Source organism: Dicentrarchus labrax, unplaced genomic scaffold, assembly GCF_905237075.1.
Source record: "Dicentrarchus labrax unplaced genomic scaffold, dlabrax2021, whole genome shotgun sequence".
NCBI lineage: Eukaryota > Metazoa > Chordata > Actinopteri > Moronidae > Dicentrarchus > Dicentrarchus labrax.
This window is the reverse complement of record NW_026136701.1, coordinates 20,361,246-20,382,248: the sequence shown is the minus strand read 5'-3', so window position 1 is coordinate 20,382,248 and position 21,003 is coordinate 20,361,246. Positions and strand designations below refer to the sequence as shown.

The 21,003-nt window shown below is 41.0% G+C and overlaps 1 protein-coding gene across 12 annotated transcripts in view; it reads right to left on the bottom strand.

The window, feature by feature from the left end:
- Positions 1-21,003, bottom strand: part of LOC127365723 (receptor-type tyrosine-protein phosphatase mu-like) — a 153,221-nt gene that overhangs the window by 92,706 nt on the left and 39,512 nt on the right. For all 12 annotated transcript variants that reach the window (XM_051404118.1, XM_051404152.1, XM_051404135.1 and 9 more), the window contains exons 3-6: positions 10,899-11,173; positions 7,096-7,174; positions 5,113-5,228; positions 3,310-3,484 (exon numbers count right to left, since the gene is read on the bottom strand). In XM_051404118.1, the coding sequence (XP_051260078.1) occupies positions 3,310-3,484; positions 5,113-5,228; positions 7,096-7,174; positions 10,899-11,173 (645 nt within the window). The remainder of the gene's footprint in view (positions 1-3,309; positions 3,485-5,112; positions 5,229-7,095; positions 7,175-10,898; positions 11,174-21,003) is intronic.

Sequence of the window (21,003 nt, the reverse complement as noted above, 5' to 3'; positions counted from 1 at the left end):
TTATTTTACTGCATAATCTGTATCTACATTCATTAAAGAACCAAATTAAAAGTAAGAGCTTTATACCAGAACTTATTAAAAGTACAAGTGAGAAATCTGAATAAAATATCATTTCATCTGTCATTTTTAATTAAAAAAGAAACTCAGTAACACCTCGGAAGTGTCATGTAGGTTGTTATCAGATTTTTGCCAACATACTCATTCTATGATGACACTTATATAATAATTTTGAGGGCCATTTGGTCCTATGCATGACAAAGTTTGTAGATTGTGACTCAGATATGACTGGTTCACACGATGAGAAACTTGGCAACTTAAACACAAACTTCAACAACCTAATCTCTACTAAAGTTATGATGCATCTACATCTTATCATTATCTGGTTTTATCTGGTATTATCTTATATGATTACCTCTGACACCATCAGACTGTGGGATTCAAATGTCTAAGGTATTGTTCAATCATTTTAGCAATCTTCTTATTTTTTATTATAGAACATCTTGTTTTATGCACTGTAATGCACAGATGCCACTGCTGCCATTCAAGTCTATTGTTGCTGTTATCACTTGAGACCATGTCCATAACAATATGACTAAGCAGCATGATGTATTATAGCAATAAGCATTTCATTTAACTTTGAAAAAGTTACTGCTTCACAAAAGCAACAGCAGCTTACAGTGATGAAATAATTCCTGTAGGTGCAGTAATCCTCTGTTCAACAGCCATAGCAGACGCACTGAAAATAACGGATTACCGGTGTGAAATAGTCTCAAGTGCTGGAACACTTTAGGATATTAACAACTCAATTCCCACTGTTTAAGCCTCACGAGGCAGCTTCGCAGCAGCGGTACCCTGGTAAGGGCTCCGAAGTGAGCTCCATGCTGGCTGGAGATGGGTGACGGTGCGCAGATGACAGTGGCGGCCATACGCGGGGGTCAGTGAGCAGCTGTTGTCATGATGTTGACCAGACAGGCAAACGGCCTGGCGACAGCTGCGCCCTCCTCTACTGCAGCACCTGCCTGCCTGCCAGAACGCAATCACACAAATGCACATGCAAAGAAAAACACATACACACACACACACACACACACACACACACCTGGCAAGCACATGTACCCAATGCTGAATAAGAACCAAGATAGTGCTGCAACTCACAATTATTTTTATCATAATTAATGTGTCTGTTTTTCTTTTTTATTAATTCATTAATCTTTTAGTCTACAAAATTGCTCATCAAAATTTCCGAGAACCCATGGCGCTGACTTTGTTAAACCAACTCTAAAATCCAAATATATTCAATTTACAATAATATAACACAGCATTGATGAATTGATGAATGGTTTCAGCACTACAACACATACATAAATAGCACACACTTATACAACTGGACACACACACACACACACACACACACACACACACACACACACACACACACACCTTGCCCTCCATTTGCCATTCACCAAACAGAGAGCATTAATAATGGCTGCCACTCAGCTCTGTGTTAGATTTGTTAGATCTGAGTCTTTATAAATCCTTCTTTCATTTGCCCATTACATCCACAGAGCTTTGCTAAGATGCAAGAGGTCCTCATTACGTTGTGCGCTCTTTCTTAATTGGGCTGCTGTGAGTAAAGAATCGATCTGCTCCTGATAGGAGAAGAGGTGGCCACGGGAAAAATTACTAGCCTGGCTGGGCGGCCTTGGATTTTTGGTGGCTATTCGCATTAGTGCTGACACGGCCACACCTTGGCAGCCTTGAGTTGGTAAAATGGGCCAGAATAATACGCTGGAGCTCACCAAACGCTTTGCGGGTTCCAGGTGATTCTAACCAGGCCAAGAAAGGAGGTAGCACTTGGACAGGGAGTAATTATCGCCCTTTCAGAACCACTGGCTGCACTACAGGAGAGCCCATCACAAGGGGGGCACAGGAAAGGGGCTGCACTGGGCCAATTCGTATGGCGCTCTGGAAACACATGCAGTGCGCTTCCACATAGGCACATAAATCTGACTGAATACTGGCATGAAAGGCAGAAGTGATTATCTGGGATAATCAAGCATTCACTCTCCTCATGTTGAAGAAAAAGGCAGTGTATGGTAATGAGTGGTGGGGGGATAGTGAACGGTGTGTCGACTGTAGCAGGCTCGTAATCCAAAGAATCGCTCCGTGGTCACTCCTCCAAAAACGAGTCACGGACGCGGTGCATACACATTTAAGGAGGATTTACGACTCAGACACATTGCTAGGAGGGTTAAGCACTTGTTTTATGACTGGTACGATAAGAGGAGATATCAGCTTTTTTATGTGTGACACTTATAACCGTGAAAACGCCTCTTTTCTTCCTGCGACGAGTTGGCTTATGTCGGAGTCATCGAGGTGTGAAATCTCTGCAGAATTTAAAGTGGGCTGCATTACAAGATTTGATGAATGCCTAAATGAAGAAAATTACTGTATTTTAAATATTTATGACAAAGGCACTTTACACTTAACTGGTTTGTCTTGTGTAAAAATATATCTAGTAACACACTGCAAGCAGTGATCAGCAAAAATATTGCCATCTAGCGTGTATGTGAAAGTGTGAGGAGGATGTGCAAGTGATTGTGTTGCTGAATTTATGCACGAGTGTGGTTTTGAGTGCCTCCAGTGTGTCAGTAAATTTTCTTTGAGTACACCACTGAAACCCACTGATACACTCGGGCAGAGAGACTTTATCTCCCTCTTCACTCTGCTGTGTCTGGAGCTGGCCATTCTCGCATGATTGACAGACCTCGATCTGGACAGCCAGGATTAAACCTATCAATCACATAAAGCTTGGAGACAAAAAAAGAAAAAAAAAAAAATCGGGGCAGTAAATTCAATTGAGAGCACAGGGAGAAAATTGAGGTGAAGAAATATAGAAGGCCATTACCGGGCTATAGGGCTGTAGGAAAGTGAGGCCTTGCAGGATTTAGTTTCAGACGACTCCATAAATTCATATCAAATGACTGCAGGAGTGAAATATCAGTGAGGTTACTGTAAACCCTGGTGCCTCTTGCCTTTGTGATCTTTTAGGTGGAATTGTGCTCAGTCAAGGACAGCCTTTACACAGGAAAGCATTAAAGTCCTCTGGATAACAAATCAACATAAAAAGCTAGTATTTTTAGTATTGCCTTGGAGGACATTTTCGTCTATGAACATGCAGCATTTCCTGTTTATCTCCTGTTGACTTTGCTGTACTACATAGAGGTCGTGTGGATGGAAAACATTCCCGCTGTCTGTGCAGTGTTCGTTCAGATAGGCAGTGTTTGTGTTTCTGGGACCAATACTCACGTTTTATAGTTAGTTCCCCATAATTGGACACTCCAACCCCTTTGTCTGAGTGGACGATGCAGCGGTAGCGGCCCGAGTCGCCCTTGGTTGTGTTCTCTACATCGAAAGTGCCTATGAAGCGCCGGTTGTTCCAAGGTTTAGTGGCTTTCATCGGGGCCTCCCGTCCACCAATGCCCTGTTTGGAACCGAGACAAACACACAAGTGAGCCTCCAAAATGAAAAGGTTTAATAAGCAAAGTGGCCTGACCTTGTGTGTTTCAGAAACTCTGGTTGAGCGTACTTGTTGTGTCTGTTCTTGTGCGTGTTTGTTTGTGTCCTATCATTCCCATCGGTGGCTGATAGTAGGAATACATTTATCACACAGGAATGCACATACGCACACGCACGCACGCACATGCACGCACACACACGCACACACACACAAACACAGTGGGCTCTCCCCAGCTGTCACCCCTCACAGCAGGCAGATGGGGGACATTTGTTCATTAGAAATATTTCTTCATTACTGTCATCGGGGGACTTCACTTAATGTTTGTTTTCCAGCTCCTGTGCTAATGAGGACGTGTTTGTTAAAATGATGGAGTACCTGGCAGAGGACCTTTACCCAGCGTCATGCTCTCACTGATCACATGTGTGACAGTGTGCTTAGCAGCAGAGCCGGCAGGGTTATGTCTGCCAGATGCACTACCTTTGCTGCTCAGAACAAGGTCAATTCAAGACTGCTGTGCAGCTCAGTTGTTCCGGATATAGTACACAGTATCCACAGAGCCAGCATCTATATAGGTTAAGACCATACTGCGGTGAGCTGAAACAACTGTAATCCCATGCCTCCGAGACACAGAGGTCTCTCGGAATCTGGTGAGCAGGTGAATTCTCAAACACAAGGGCGCAATAAAGCAATGTGTGAATGTCTTGGCTGGAATTTGTCAAATGATTCAAAGAGTAAATTACAAGAGCTACTTTTATCCCCTGAAACCAACTTTTTGAAAGTAAATGCTAGGCTGGCAGCAGCTTTTGGTTCCTAAGTTAAGAAAACTGTGTCCATAAAAAAAGGAGCCATGATATATATTAACGTGAATAAACCCCCCCCCAACTTTTTGTGTTTGAATAAAGGCAGTTTGTTTGCATTATTTGAAGTTTGACCCCGTGGTACATTTGGATTCCACTTTGACTTTACTGGTCACATACCTTTAAACATAGCAAGTACCGTTTTAACCTTACCTTACAAAGGGATTTAGAGTTGTGGCTAAACTGCTAACCAGGACTATGTTTAAGGTCTACTGTTGTACATTTTAAATGGCCAATCAGGAAGATGTACTGTCTAAGGCTTTGGTGTAACTGTTTACATTTGGCCCTATGTAATTAGGGTTAAACATGTTAAAAATAACAAAGTACTCCTGCCCCATCTTTTTTCTCTCCCTTTTACCCAACCATTAGGATCCAAATAATATGATTTACTGAACAAGCACAGTAAGTGTCTACAGTATTGTGGGTTGTTATCCCCTTAAACCAGATGTTGATCTTATGGATTTACCATGATTTATTGGAGAACCTGCTGCATTAAATGGTAAATGCAACATTTCTTATTTTCCTTTTATAGAAGACTCAGGCTTGCAGCCTTCTTAGACCTGGTGGCACAACATTAGCACTGCTGACTCCAGATCAGAAGATTACATATTCAGACAACAGGGTCTGTTCAGTGAGACACATTTATTTCCAGAGGGGCGAGTTCTGACACTGATTCCACCTTCTGATCTAGTCTTTTATCTAGAGTGTAAGTAAAAGGACAAAAATGGATCTCACCTGAAGCCAGAGGCGGAAATTGTCCCTTTTGCGTCCATTGACGGTGCAGTGAAAAGACGCAGTCTGTCCAGCGTTGACCTCCACTCCCTTTATAGTCAGGAAGTGAGGTGTGTTCACTATGAAAAAAAATGCAAATATTTTTCAGACAGCTGTAAAAAAAAAAGTTACATTAGACTACATGATGAGACACAACTTCCCTGAAATGGGTTTGTATATTATGAGAATTCATCACCAGAACTGGGTGCTAGAGTAGTTGCTTAATGCCAGAATTAGGACTATGCTAATCTATGCTCCTGTGTCCACTAATTTCCCTTTTACCCACTTTGTTACTCTTGTGCTAAGATTTGTATGTGAAATTGGACAACTGAGAGAAGTAACCTTGAATGGATACTGCTTTCTATTACACTATCTGATAACCCTCAGTGCCAGAGGCCAGCATCGCTTTGTAAGGAACATTCGACGTAAATCCTTCAAATGAGACACCAGAGGCTGGGTCTCGCACCTACCGAGAACCCAATTTCTTCTGTCTCTTGACTGCATTCTTTCATTGATTGAGGGGATTCTTCCAAAAGCATTATTCTCTTTTCCAACTGTGCTCATTATCAGCATGCTCACTGACTGGGATAGTCCACAGAAAGTAACTTATGTAGAACATTTTTGATTAGTACCACTATTCTGCATAGAAAAATAGGGCAATTCGGTGGAGCGACCTTGATTCGAAACGTAACCAAATCTCTAAAGACTTGGAAAAAGCTAATTCTATCACTTTCATCATCAAGACTTTCACTTCTACTTAATATTTTATAACCTCGTCTTTGAACTACACCTCCTTTATAACTTTGTCCTGTCAATCCCATACAGTGCCAAAAAAGACAAATCTATTTTTCTCATCGCTAATGTCTTCTTTAATGATGGAAGGAGAGGCAGACCACCCATTGGCATAATCACACCTTTGTGCTAGATATTCCACATGGTCATATAAATAGAAAATGAATTGGCTGTGCTCTACTGAGGAGTCGCTCTGATCACTTTGCTTATCACTCAAAGAAACCCAATTGCCACTGAGTGGGTTATTGATCCACTCACACTTTTACGCATTTAAACATTGATCACGTCGCAAGGTCTCATTGATTTACTCAAATACATTTATATGCAACACCTATCGCTATATAAATCCATCTTATTGACATAACATTTGTAGGAATTCAGCTGCTTTCAAATGGTTACCAGGTCATTAGCGCCTAACAATCAGAGCTGGATACCTTAGCTATGAGGGGTAGAGTAAAGTATAAATCAATTGATGAAAGCTCATGTGGTATTGATTAAGACTTGGACTGTAGAGTGTGAAAACCTCTTAGTATAAACTTAAGGAGTGCCATATGGACTAACGTGACTCTCAGTACTCAAAAGCATAGCAATGAGGAATCCTGAAGAGCGCTCATCCCTGTACTCCCACAGAAGCAGCCTGTCCCAAAAGCAGAAGCAGAAAAATTCTAAATATGCTAGTGATTACATGTTCATTAGCTCCGCAGCGCACTCTGAAGTGCTTGTACTTGTATTCAGCAAGGGAAGCAGAAAACTGAAACATCTGAGAGATGAGATGTTTTACTGAATATCCTTAGGGGAGGAGAAATATAGTGGAATCCAAACACAAGCAGCAGCATACTGCATGGTGGTATTTGTTTTTTGTCCCTTTTTTTTTGCACAATTTCTCCCATCTCTCAAAGGATAGATTTAACACGGCCACTCCAACATTAAATCCTGAGCACACTTCAGAATGTCAACTATATGCTCATAAATCTTCAGGGAGCTAGGAGGAGGGAGGTTTACACTTTGGATTGACTGTAGTATACTGTTTGAAGGCCTTTTGTTTGTCTGTGAGGCCTTGAATAGAACAACGATACAGGTGTTTGGGAGAGTGTCATGGAAAGGACAATGACTCTTTGATGATATTCTTTTATGGTGAAGGGAAAAAGGACTTACTGCACTGGTGGCCCTGGACCACGACGTCTTTGATGGCCAGCAAGCCACGCTGCCCTGAGGTTACGGCTTCAAACACAATCTGAGGAGGAGAGAGGAGACTCATAACGCCAATGACAAATGGGCACATGTCTTCAAATGGCACTTGAGTGAGGCTGCCCGTGTGCACAGAGAAGTCCAGCTCCTTGCTAATGCGATCTGCTCTTAGCTGGGCAGCAGCTGGTCACACAGCTGCAGGCCACTGACGTTATTTCCACAATATGTCACAGTCGGTGTTATGACATGCAAGTGTTAAATTAAGTTTGAGCCTTGAGACGATTAGCACACAGTCTGTGACAAGCAAATAGTGTATGGGAGGTGAGACACCTACTGTGACATTACAGCACAGCAATGGTTAATGGGTCAATTCACCCAATTTTAGTTGTGCAGGTGCTGAGACTTTGGCTCTCATCCCAAAACAATGTAGGTGAATGGAATTTTGTTCGTGCATTGAATAATGACATTATGAAAATTCAACAGTAACATCTCTGTCCAGGATTGGAAAGATGGAAATGTCTTCCCTTGTACAAACTTTAGTAACCTGTTGCTAGGAAACATCTGTAGCACTGTCAAATCAAAAGCAATCAAATATGGGGGGTGAAATAAATGATTTAGCTAACCTAACCAGTGTTATTTGGCCAATTAAACATTTTTGGGATACGGTTTTCTAATTTGTGGCATACTGTGGAATGTAATTTAAAGCTTTGCTGTCATTATTAAAACAGCATTTGGATCAGTGAGTGTAAATATATATTAACAACTACTATATTCACTATGTAAGCATTTTTATTTTGTTATGTGTAAATCTTCACTTAGCGAACACTTAGATTATAACTCTGCAAATTTAAATTTAGTGGCTCCTGGTTACTTTGGATAATTCACAGATCTAGTTGGCCTCATTCAGCTATTATTGAAAGCATTGTTGGCATCACTTTCTATAAATGCAAAAGCCTCTATAAAAAATATTGACCTGGGTAGAAATCAGATACGAATACTTAAACCTGAAACAACTGAGCCAAAACTATCTGCATGGACAGATGCCACTAGAGATAAGTGTGAACATTTGCTTGTTTTATAAATTGAGTGAACCAACCCTTTAGTGTAAATTTAAAGGGCATTTCTTCCATGAGAGGGGCTGCTGTTGCATTTCACAGTTGCTCTGTCTAGTGTTACTTGGTTGACGTGTTTGTTGCCATCTCTGACAGCAGAAAATCTAAAATCAAGTACAACTGTGCTGTGTAGGACTAACATGACCCTATTTCAAGGCCCAAGTTCTCCTGCAAAACAAATGGCCTTAAGCCCGGACAGAGGGCGTGTCCCTGCAGAATGTCAGAGTTATGTACTCGCTGGTCTGCAGTGTGATAAAAAGGGAAACAGAATGCCAGTCCCTTCCCAAACCCAGGGTGTGGTGCAGAGACCCATTACACCACACACACTCAGGCTACACATGTTTTGCATTCCATTATTCCCTAAATATAAGCCTATATCTTCCAGTCAATGGTATATATTAATGGATATGTTCTGTATATGGTGTCACCCAGAAACTTGTGTCCTGCTAGTCGTAGCTAGGCTGCACACACATACATCTCTGAGATTCCTTTTGTAGCTTAGGAATGTGGAGGCGGAGATAGTTACCATTGTCATCTGGGAGGCAGGATGCCTTCAGATAAGGCTGTCTAATTATAAATTTCTTTTTTTGTCTCATGAAATATGAAAGTGAATGTCTTGGGTGCCAATTATGGCCTCATTACAGGCTAATTTAAAGGAAATTAAAAGGCCAACTACTCCATATATCGCCACCAGACAAATGAACTAGCCCCCACTCTCTAATTGAAATCCTTTGTTTGTGCAACAGACATCAGTCAGCCTGCCTAATAGCTGTGATATAATTGATTCCAACATCAATGATAGTGCAGTGCATAATTGGGCCTGACCCACAGAGTGAAAATATTCACATGGGAGGAAAGCTGTTGATGTCACGGGAAAGTTCACCACTCTCATTTGTCAGAGAGACAGACAAGTGAACCCAACATTCAATGTCTAAATCATGGCTATCCCTAAGGGACTTGGCTAAGTACTACATTACAGTGGGATTGATTAGCTCCGCCATAGGTTCGACTGTATTGAAATCAAGATAGATGAGGATATTTGGGTTTTTCTCTCTCATTGCTGCATATCAGGATGAATAATGGGTGTTTATCTTATGAACAAAGTGCATATTTTGAATATTGCAGGACACATTTAGATTGTGCATTACATTTACTAGAAATTATAGGTGTTTTTTCACAGTGTTCAGCAGTTTTGGAAATGCATGACAATCTCGATTAAAAGTTTTAGGGAAGACCTGACAGAAGAGTAATTATCAAGGGCTGAAAGACTCATGATGACTAAAAGCCTTACAGGTAATTAAAAAATAATTTCCAAGTATCAGGTGGCTTCCCTTTGACAATTGCGTAGGTTACTATGCAATTAAAGATACCTATAATTAGTGCCATGTTGTTAATTAGTGACAATTTTAAGCATTGGTCTCTCTTTTCTTGACTGAGAGTGGTGCTAAGATCATTAGCATCCTCGCACCCATGTTGTCAGTTCGGGTCTGGAACAATTACAAACAGACAGACCTTCCGCTGGGGTTTGAAAGGCAACAGATGCTGGGAATTTCCCTGAACACATTGGAAAGCATAATATGTCATTTGGGGCTGAAACACTCACCCTACTTGCAGAGATTCGCGAAACACACAACGAACAGCATGTCTAAATCTTCAACCGTCACTGAACTTCACTTAGAATTCAAAAGCAACACATTGCTTTGTTTAAAGGTGTAGACCGGTTTTGTTGCATCGAAGGAGCAGTCGAAGTCAAAGTGATTAAACAATTAAAGGCAAAGTAAAGTGTTTTAATTTAATTATATTTTTATTATACTCAAAACATTTCGGTCTGCACGCAGGGTGAATCCAAACACAATAGGCTGTGCCTTTACTACAGACAGACTCCTTTAATCTTTAAGCTTCTTGAGCCAACTAAAATCATTTAACCAGACTGTGCATCATTATGTCAAACAAGGGTCACCATCCTGTCAACAGTCGAGCGGTGACTATTAGTGGTAGCTGCTGCACATTCTGTCCTTCTCAACTGTTGCCTTCCCCCTTATCTCTCTTTCTTTTGTCCATGTGCCTCTCATTAAGGCTCCAATCTTGCATTCAGCAGTGAGAAGCTCAGCGGTGTCTCTTGTTAACTAAGTTATCCGGGTTGCTATGATGAGCAGGCAGGAGGACTCCCCTCAGCTCCACTGTGGACCAGCACTGCCAGGCCATAATGAAATAATTCACCAAGGGACCATCTCCTACTGGGAGGTTAAGGGGTCTCTCTGCATCAATTAACATTTGGTGGGCTCGTGGAACAAGCCCGGTGAAGACTAATAGCCAGGCAAGTGTGAAATCACCTTGCCCCGGCCAGCAGTCATGTGCATTGGTAAGTGAAAATGAGTTTTCAGAATTGGAAAAAGAGAACTGGCTCAGATGGAAGGGAGAGAGAACAGATTACCATGGATACGGAGGTAGCCCCAGGAATCAATAATCTGAGGTGTTTTGAATAGGCTATTGTGCGATTGTTTGGACCTTCTCAAATAATAAATTTGTCTTGCTCCACCCAGTGAACACGCTTTAATGACTTTGGCTTAACTATAAAAGGCTGCTTACAATGGGCAACCTAGTTTTGTGATGAGACATTATGCAAAAGAAAGCTTGATTCAGACTACACTTCCTTACCTGGTAGAAGTTGGGCCAGTAGGTGCTGATGGCCAGCTCTATCTGTCCCCAGGAGCGAGTGGCTGGACCTGACACGTTCCAAACAGGCATCCCCATGGGACTGTTGTTTTCTTTGATATAGACATTTAGGTGACCGGGGTGGCTGTTGTCTCTGCCTCCTATATAGTAGTGGAAGGTAACGCAGTGAGTGTCATTCTCCCTCAGCTGCGGTGTCAGCAGTAAGGCCTTCTGCCCTGCAAAGCGTCCTGACGTGTTCACCATCATGAAGGCTGAACCTGCAATGTGGACAAGAGTTTTACATCATGAGCTGAGCCGGTTTTATCCAACCCGCAGTTCAAATGAGACAAACTGATATTTGTAGTAACAACTCTTGTGAAAGTCATAATCCTATACAATTGCAAACCCATCTACCTGGCATGATGGTATGCTAATATAAACTACAAAAAGTATTTGGAAATATTATTTCAAATTGAAATATTGGTGAGTACCAGGAAAAGGTTTTTAGACACACAAGTGGCTCTATGAAAGACAATCAAGTCCACCACTTTGGTCCAAATTGAAATATCTCAACAACTACTGGAAGGATTGCAGTAAAGTTTTGTACCGACATCCGTGCTTCCCTGATGATGTATCCTAATGACTTTAGTACTGCTCATCTAGCCTCATCACCAGGTAAAATTTTAATGTGTCCAATACAGGTATTTATGACTAAAATACCTGCAAAATTTATGGTATTCCCACCTGAGCTGCACTTTAGTTTGGCACGTTAGCATTCTAACATTTGCCAATCAACACTAAAATGGTGTACTAACCCATCTAAACATTTTACCTGCAGGATGTTTGCATCGTCATTGTAAGCATGTTAGCATGCAGAGGAAAGCATTTTACTCAAAGCTCCGCTAGCGTGGCTGTAGTCTAAGTCTTGTTATTTTATACGAACCGTAATACATGGCGGTGTATAACAAGCACCAAAACACCTGTAATTAAATGTTTGAATGCTTCCTTGGTCGCCATATAAGGATGCACCACTGTCCTATTTCTTGTGCATGGTTTGTGTGTCATCACTACGTGTTGGACACTCTCATTTGGCTACCGCGTAAACTTTGTGATTATGTATAGGTTTCAAATCATCAACAGTGAGGTAGGGACAAATAACACATTCATGTAATCCTTAAAGTAAGATACCAAAGACTAATGTGGTATTATTTGAGCACTACAATACCTGCAACAACTTTGTAGAACATTTGGTAGAAGAATGATGGCTTAATGGCCTTAATGTATTTGATTGTGTTTTTTCTCTGGCCACAAAGCAACATAACTTGGATCTGTTGGCTGTAGGCAGATGCTTATTAACACAAAAGAAAGATCTCCTAGACAAGAATCAGATTATTACTAACAATCAGGTCCTGAGGTTTAACAGTAACTAAATAAAAGGCCTAATCTTATAAGAGTATGCAGGAAGCAGGTAAATGACTGTGCTGAGACCTTTCCTTTCAGCGCTGAGAATTCTAGCATTAATGAAAAAATGCTGTTATGTTTGGATTGATAGTAACTCTCATCATTCATCAAAAAAAAACTAATTCTACAAATGCTAGATATGTGAGAAGAGTGTTTTTTTCCACTCTCAATGACAGAGAGAAGGGAAATGATGAGAAATCAATAAGTTAAAATCTATTTGCCAACCAAGCCCCATTTAGATTTTATCACTTTGGTTCAATATTAAAGGTTAATCTAATTCGCTCCCCTCTTGCCAATAAAACACAAGTGAGAATTATTATATTGGCAAACTTTCAAGGAGATGCAGAACACATTCTATTTGTCATCATCCTATTTAGCTTGGCTTGGTAATGAGATGGCACAAATCGTAACAGCATTTGAGACACGGCCAAAAAGACTTAGTTTATGTTGAAATACATCTTTTTGGAAGTGTGGTAATGATTGGAAGGTACGTCTTGCTTAGAGGTGAGACAAACAACCTGTTAGCGCTGCTCTCCTGCATGTGAGGCAGAGCTGAACCGCAGTGGATGTGAATCTTTGTCATTAAACTTAACATCTGGCGAGTCACTCAGATATGGTGTTAAAAAGGCTGAATAACGTCAACTAAATCAGCAGGCTTGGTCCCCGAGTGTGTCAGCCAAACAGCCTTTCACAAAACCCTATTTGCTCCATCAATGACTCAAGCTTGCCCACTTGTCTTGTTGTGCTGCACTTGTAACGCTCACCAATTCCATCTGTCTCCAGCTTCAGATAACGAGTGGGGGCTCTGTCATGTTTACACAATGAAACGGGAGGAGAGGGAGCCGAGGGGGAGGAGAGGGAGCCGAGGAGGAGGAGGAGGAGCAGTGAGTTGTGATGACACCAAGTCAGCCTCCTCGGCTTTGTTTGTCAGGTAGTAGCGAGTTGTTGTTTTAAAGGATCTTGACATGGTCTAGGTCATATGAGTATCACTAGGGGCCGTATTTTAACATGAATGCACAACAACTCTCCCACAAACCATTAACACAAAGGCAAACCATGATATACTGCTGGTGAAACTGTGCATGTTAAGTATACATGGTCAACATTGAATTGTAGACCACATGGACCACAGGGGCTACAAGTGCAATACAGCATATGTGGAAGTGCACCGGATATCAACAATATACCGAGGCTTACATTTGGCTCTGCTTGCTTGTCAGTCAATGGTCAGGAAAAAATAACTTCCAAATTTCCAATAATATATTATAATAATTATAAAATGAAAATCAATAAATACATAGTTGAGCTTAAACATGAATTGTTTACCTTTAACCATAGGTGGCAAAATTTTATCTCAATGTCCACTTACTGGCTTTTCCAGAGCTTTCAACTTAATCTCATGGCCTTCGTCACTGGAGGGAGATTGCTCCATTGTCATAGAGATATCTCTGTTGACACTTCAACTACGGAAGTGTCTCTGTAGCAACTTCAACATGTTGAACCTTCATGTTCAACATTACACACTTAGATCACATGATGGACAACGGCGATATCGCCATGAAAACTGAGCAAACACTGAGGAAGACTGAGATGCGGCTGAAAGTAATATTCTCTTGTCAAATAAATACATAATTTAAATAAATAATAATAATCATTTATATATAACATATATCAAATATTTGTTTAATTATGCATGGCTTACACTGACACCTTTTGTGTGGTTTCACTGTAAGTGTGTGAGCATAAAAGCAACATAATGAAACTATTTGACATGCTCCCTGAACGCCTGTACTTGCACTATGTAACCTGGGTTGCTGGGTATGATCTCAGAGTGCGTAAGTGGTAAGTGCGTAATGCTTTACAGCACTAGGTTAGACAACACTAACTACGTCACTGATTTTGTTGAAACTGTATCGTTTTTTAAATGGAGAAAATGTGTTTTCTGGTTTTCCCTCTGAAGTCGTCCGGCTGCTCTCTCTGAGATCTACAGAGTTTTCTCACAGACGGATAGCTCTCAATTTAGGAACAAGAAAAGCTAACTGTAGCGGCTGTTAGTTGGCTCAGTTAGCCGTGCAACTAGCTGACTCTTCCCTGTCTGGACTTGGAGCTCGGAGTACCGGGGGAGTGTTGGTGCTACACCGCTAGCACAGGAGCTTTGGACTGCACGGATGGAGGAGGAGATTTGAGGCTCGGAGCAGGGAATGCTGGCGGGGTGCGGTGCCAGAATGGGCCACAGAACCGGAGCCAAGCAAGTGGGCAATCCAAAACTGTAGGGACGCCAAATCGCAAAAATATAAATTCTTGCATAACGTTGCTTTAAAGTTTGAGTGCGTCATGCCTTTCATAAAATCTCCCTGTGTTTACTGTAATAAAAACACACTTTTTCAAGTTGTGATTAGCTATTTATGATTGTGGCTTTCCTGTATTATAGATTTTCCTGCACAGCATGATCACTCTGTTATGATTCACTATTGTGAACAGCACACTGCTGTTCTCCTGGAGCTTTTTAATGTATTATTCACACTCAGTTTGTCTCTGATTCAAATGGTGAGGCTAATTATTTCTGTGGCAATGTAAGAAGTTGTGTAAAGTACATGTAGAAGGGCAGGAGATGAGTCGACTTTGAGACACTTGTTTGTCCAACCTCAATCAGGTGTCTCTCCATGAGGGCTTTGAGGTCTCTTTAATAACATTCAGCCATCTGCTCAGGTGCCCAGAACATTTTTGTTTTTTTCCCCCCTTTGAGGCATCAGCAACCCTTGGTGTGATGCGAACCAGCACTAATAATCAGTTGATGAATTGTTCAGTTGTAGCTCATATTACAAAGACAAAGATACTGGCACCACTGCTTTCCTCTATGATTAAAACAGGCTGTTTGCTTTTCATTTCAAACAGCCACGTTGTGACAGTGTTGCACAGGAGATTTATGCACAGCAGCGCTGTTGTTGGTAATTAGAGATGAAAATATCAGATCCCTCAAGCAGCCATTTGTAAATTTTTTACTACCATGTTAATGTAATATTAATAAAACAATAGGTAGTGACTTCTTGTTTAATAAAGCTTAATGCAGTAACCCTTAGTATTTAAGTGCAATTACTTGATAGAAAAAGATGTAAATATACTACCCAGGAGGTTTCAGAACTGTAGCAATAGGGCTATGAAATTCCTGTCACCAAATTTGAGGCCTACAAATCCTCTTGATTTAGGTCAGTGAACCTGAACACAACAAGGGGAAAAAGTCTTTTCTCTCCTCATTATTGACCAGCATAAAACACAAGAGAACAGCTTTTTGAGTGACAGTGCACCACCTTGTTGTGCTGCCACTGTCACTGTCTAAGAGAAGTGAAGAAGATGACAGGAAACACTGATTGTCATTCAGTTTCTATGTTCTTAGAGCCTAATGACCACATACTCTGCAGGACCTGCTGCACCATGACAAGCTAATTAGCCAGCGAGACTAAGAGCAAATTATAATGACACTGTGTTAGTGCTGTGCTAATGTGCTAGTGATGCACGGTGATGCACAGTTTTCTCTCCCTCTCTTCTTCTTTCTCTATCTCTTTTGCCTTAACAATGGCATGTTCAAGACCAATTAAAAATAGAGAGCTCTCAGCGTACTCAAGGCCCGTCTCTGCAACTCTGTAAAGGCCAGGGCTCTGCTATTGTCTAAGGTATTCAGAGGAACAGATTTATTATTATTCCAATGTAGGCCACCTTCACCTTCCATTACAATGATGGCTGAACATGGAGAACATGGAGACTGGTTTGAAAAATGAATTAGTAAAAGATGAAGTGGTGCTCCTGCAGATGCTACATACATTCATGTTGTTGTTCAGAAATGAAGGGCACACCACTGAAATAGAAATGTATGACTTCCATTATACTAGGATATTTTAGACTTTTTTTAACAAGGCTACTGAATGCCTGAATGAGGGCGGTTACACAGAAAACATTAACTGTACATTGATTATCAGACAATTCATTGTCAGAGGCCATAAATCAGTAGGTGTAAAAAACAAATCCTGGTTTCAGTGGATTTCTGTCATTAGTGTTTTATTTTGTTTAAGGAAAACTTCGCCAATTGTACACATCAAAATCTGTTTACAGGTCTTGGGGAGTACTACTGGATATTGTATGTGGAAATAGTTGTATAAAACCATGTGTGGCTCCACAGAGAACAGCATGAAGTCTGATAAACTACATCAAAGGGTGTTAAGTTTGAAAATGAAAATCTGGGGGTGTGGAGTTAGAAGTAAGGTTACCAAACCTTTGTAGCCCTCTCCTCATGTCCGTTATATTAGCAACGACCAGTGTTGGGCAATAACTCATTAGTAGTAATAAAATTGCAGTAATTGATTTTACTTTCCCCTGGAACCAGTAGTGTAACTAATTACGAATACGTTTCAATAATTAACAACAGTTACCCCCCCAATAAAAATAATTACCTACAACATTACCTTTGTTGTCATCCCCTACTAATTTTAAACCCAACCATCCAATCACATCCTTGGATTCACTTTTGTAATCATGAATGAAACTAGCTTGGAGGACAAACAAAAAGCAGGATTTTAATTGCCATAGGTTTGAATATTGGGGAGAAGGGGCACAATTACTAATTTTGTGGGGAGTAGCAGAAAAGTAATATAACTAGTAATGTAACTAAGTACTGTTGGCAGGGAGTAATAATAGTACTTACTATTAGAAAAGTAATGAGAAATTCAATTAAATTTTTTGAGTAACAAGCCCAACACTTGCAGCGACTTGCATAACGCACCCAAATCACTGACCTAAGTCTCAGGTGCCATATTGCATTTTCGGTAGGAACCAGTTTTAACAAAGAAGAAGAATCTGTGGAATAACAAAAAAAGACTATATCTCTGGTTCTGCCACATCAGTTCAGTCCATTGTAAGTCCTACAATATTATAAGAGAGCAATGGTAAAATGCTGAATTGATTGCTTGGTGTGGTTTCATGCAATCTAACAAATGTTAATGATAAAGACTTTCCAGCAAGTGTAAACCCACAAATGTTCAGGTTCAGCTGGACATGAAGCAATCCAAAATAATGGCAATAATCCAAGAGAAGGCTTCAATCAGGTTAATCCATTTACCTGTCAGCTCACTCGCACTAGCGGAGCAGTTGGGAGTTGGTCACAGCTCGTGTCAGTCCATATGGGAGAACAAGTTCCTTCAGCTAAGAGCAGAAGCTGGTGACAAATTGGTAATCACTAAAGAACTAAATACTTTAATTTGATGGTTTTCTAGCACCTATTCATCCAATGAAAGTTTGGTGACCTCCAGAACTTTCTATCGAAGAAATGAGTCTTTTGCATTAAAGCCAGTTTTTCTGAACATAACTACTCTGACATTATCTTGAGGAAGCAGGCAAAAATAATGACCATAATCCATTGAAATACTATCAAAGTGATATACAGTATGAATTCCTGCTTTTGCGAAGCATGCAAACTCAATTTAGAAATGACAGCTTTTCAGAATTACAACAATGTGACAAGACCACGTCCTAATTTCCTCGTTTCCTGCAATAAAGTCTCATGTCTTCAGAGCCTGTCTTTTTTGTAATCATAGCGGAAAGCAGGAGAAGGTTCAGGGTTGGTGGTGGAGAAGCAGACGGAGAACAGTGACCTGAGACAAATGCCAGATGAATCCTATTAACCCTTTTCAAGTCGTTTCTATTGCGTTCATGCTTCCCTGTATGCCTGTAAACACAAGAGCCATTACTACACTAGACACTACTCAAAAAAAGTATACTCTGCATTCTATGTATAAATATGATTTTCCTTAAATACACATGATTGTACAAATAACACTAACTGAATACACAGAGGACTGGTTACCCAGTTTTCAAGCAGAATATGAATGATGTAGCAAATTACCCAGAGCTTGTTAAGTGGCTACATTTGTACATTTTCTTTTTTCCCCTCGTTTCCTTTTCTTAAAAAGGTAGGGAAGTCTTCTTAATGGGAATAAAGTCTGATATAATTTAGTTCACACAAATAGGGTACTGTCTAATCCTAATCATCAAAGTCTATAGGTTGAAGGTATTTAGATTAATTATGAGTTGAGTGATGGGCTGAGCAGAGGATATAATTTGCAGTAATGACTAGCGCTCATTATTTCTCCTCCATTCAGGTCCTGAACTCTGTGAAAATCATTATGTGGGGGAAATCAGAATGAAGGGGCGCTCTTTAAACCCAAACCCTCCAGGTCTCATTTGCTAATAAAATTCACAGAGGTCACCACCGCAGAAAAGCACGGCTGCCGCTTCGGAAATGTCAATGAAGACAGGGCTATTCTCACTGTCTGCCACCAATCAAAAATGCTCTCACTGTGAGGGTTAGGCTGTTAATGTGAACAGCCGTGGCCTCCACTCAATTTTCCAGAACTTTCCCTGTGTCCTTTGAAACATGAAAGGGGTCTGATAAAGTAACACTGAATAAGTTTGGGCTCTCCATACGAAGGACCTGCCAGGTTTCTTTGACAGTGTCAAACAGATTCACCCAAAACCATCCATCATGCGCAACACGTTTCAGCCCTGTCATTTTAGTCAGGTGGAACAGCTGACCCTTATTATGTCCCATGGCAGCATCCTTTGTTGCTGTGTGTCAATCAACAGCAAATCTTAATGGCTTAATATGTCATCTTAATATGCACTACGCACTGTTGAAGCTCCACTGTAGTAAATGGGTCATATAATAGCCCATTTGCCTGATACAAAGCCATTACAAAATAGAGAGTGTTCACGTGTCACCTAGCTGCATCATTAGCCCTAATTGTACATACCATGCACACTAATGGGAAAAGATACACTATGCAAATATGTCCTCCATCATGAAAGTACAGTGTGCTGTCATAATCCTGTTTATAGTAATGGGTGCAATCCTGTTTACTCAAACCACGGTACAGTTCTTAACCTCACAACCATGCTAAATTGAAAATCGCAGTCTGTCATCCCCAGGAATTAATTCACGAATTGATCAGACGTTGTAATTTGCTGGTCTGTTTCGTCCCCTAATCATATAATGGGGTTTCTCCTTAACCTCACAACCTTGCCAACACTGTGCAAGGTGTGATTTTCACAAAGTTGTGAATGGCTCAAAAGCAATTAGCTTATTTTCACAAGACGCAGCCACTCCCTCTTCAACAGCAAATCCCATCTTTTGCTGATGTGATTTAAATTCTGATTAAATTTCTGACGTCCTTCAGTCAGTGGGTGTTCTCTCCTTTCATATTTTAAGTGGCTATCCTTCTCCTCTTTCATTTGAACAGCACATATAGCGTCGTAAACAAAACTGGTTGTCCAGGTAAGGCGGAGGGGCTTTGTCAATTCATTACCTCCTGATTGAAATGGTCAAAAAGGTGAACAGTTTGCCTTTTAAAATGATCCATCTTATCCATATGCAGTAGCTGCACTCTAAGAAAGGCACCCTTCTGGGTTCAAGAGTGAGTTGCATTTGCATGAACGCATTATGAGCCTGACAAGAAAGAACCAGAATGAGAGGAGATCACCGTTACCCTATGAAGAACCTCATTCTGCCAATCCTTCACTATTGTCTAGGTGTCATTATCGACCAAGGGCGTGCTATCAAAACAAAGACACTGTGCAGCAGAGACAAAAACATTCAATTTCTCTCCTGCAACGTATTTAGAGCAGACATTAAGAATACAACAATAAGTCATTTAACCAGAGCTGCATTTGCCATTGTGCCTAGTATAATACAAAAACCCTAATTAATCTCAGTTAGAGGACCTTCTTTTTCCTCCTCTTGCCATTATTCCCCAGAACGAGTCTCAGGGGAGAGCCAGGGAGCAGCAGCCTACTGCTGGCAACATCCATGACACCATCAGAGAGGAGGCAGCCTCTGCACCAGCTGGGGCTCACTAAAAACAGCTTCCTTCTTAATGGCATCTGGACACCCCCCGCAGCACCACACTGCAAACTTCCTCATCAAGTCAGCTCCATCCATTCTTCTTTGAGACAAGTGCACCATGTTGGATAACTTATAACAACACTGTGTGTGTGTGGGGCGAAAACTAGAGAAATCTGTTTTTTGAGTGATAATACAAAAGTCTTTGATTCAAGTGCGGTAATTTCCTCTTCAAATAATATGCAATCCAAGCCAACATCTGACTCTGACACAAGTGCATCCAGCTCCATTCTCCAAGGCTCAATGAGTGTTGTCTTGGCTGATATGGTTTTATTATCATTGTCCAGGACAGATGAGGCTTGTTGGTAATAACAGGACTGACAGTGACAGTTCTGCCGGGGGTTTCTCCAGTTGGCTCGGGAGAGGGAACACACTAGGGAGTGCCCAAGCAGACATGCAGAGCCTCAGAACTGGGCTGAGCCACCCTAAAGGAGCCAAAGCATGCAATCAGAGCTGTGTGGGGGGATAAACAAGACTGCTCTCCGTCCAGACGTAGCAATTAGGTAGGGAGCGGATCGTTGTAAACAACCAAGAGTTTCAGGCACAGCTCATCTCTTCTTCATGTGACCAGAGGGCTTGTTTTCCTTGTTGCATTTCATTTCGCGTGTCCCTTTTAGTACTCTTTTATTTACATGCTGGGATGAAATTGGGCCAGTTTGGTCTTTGGTTGCAGTATGAGCTTCATACGATGAAGGAGTCCTC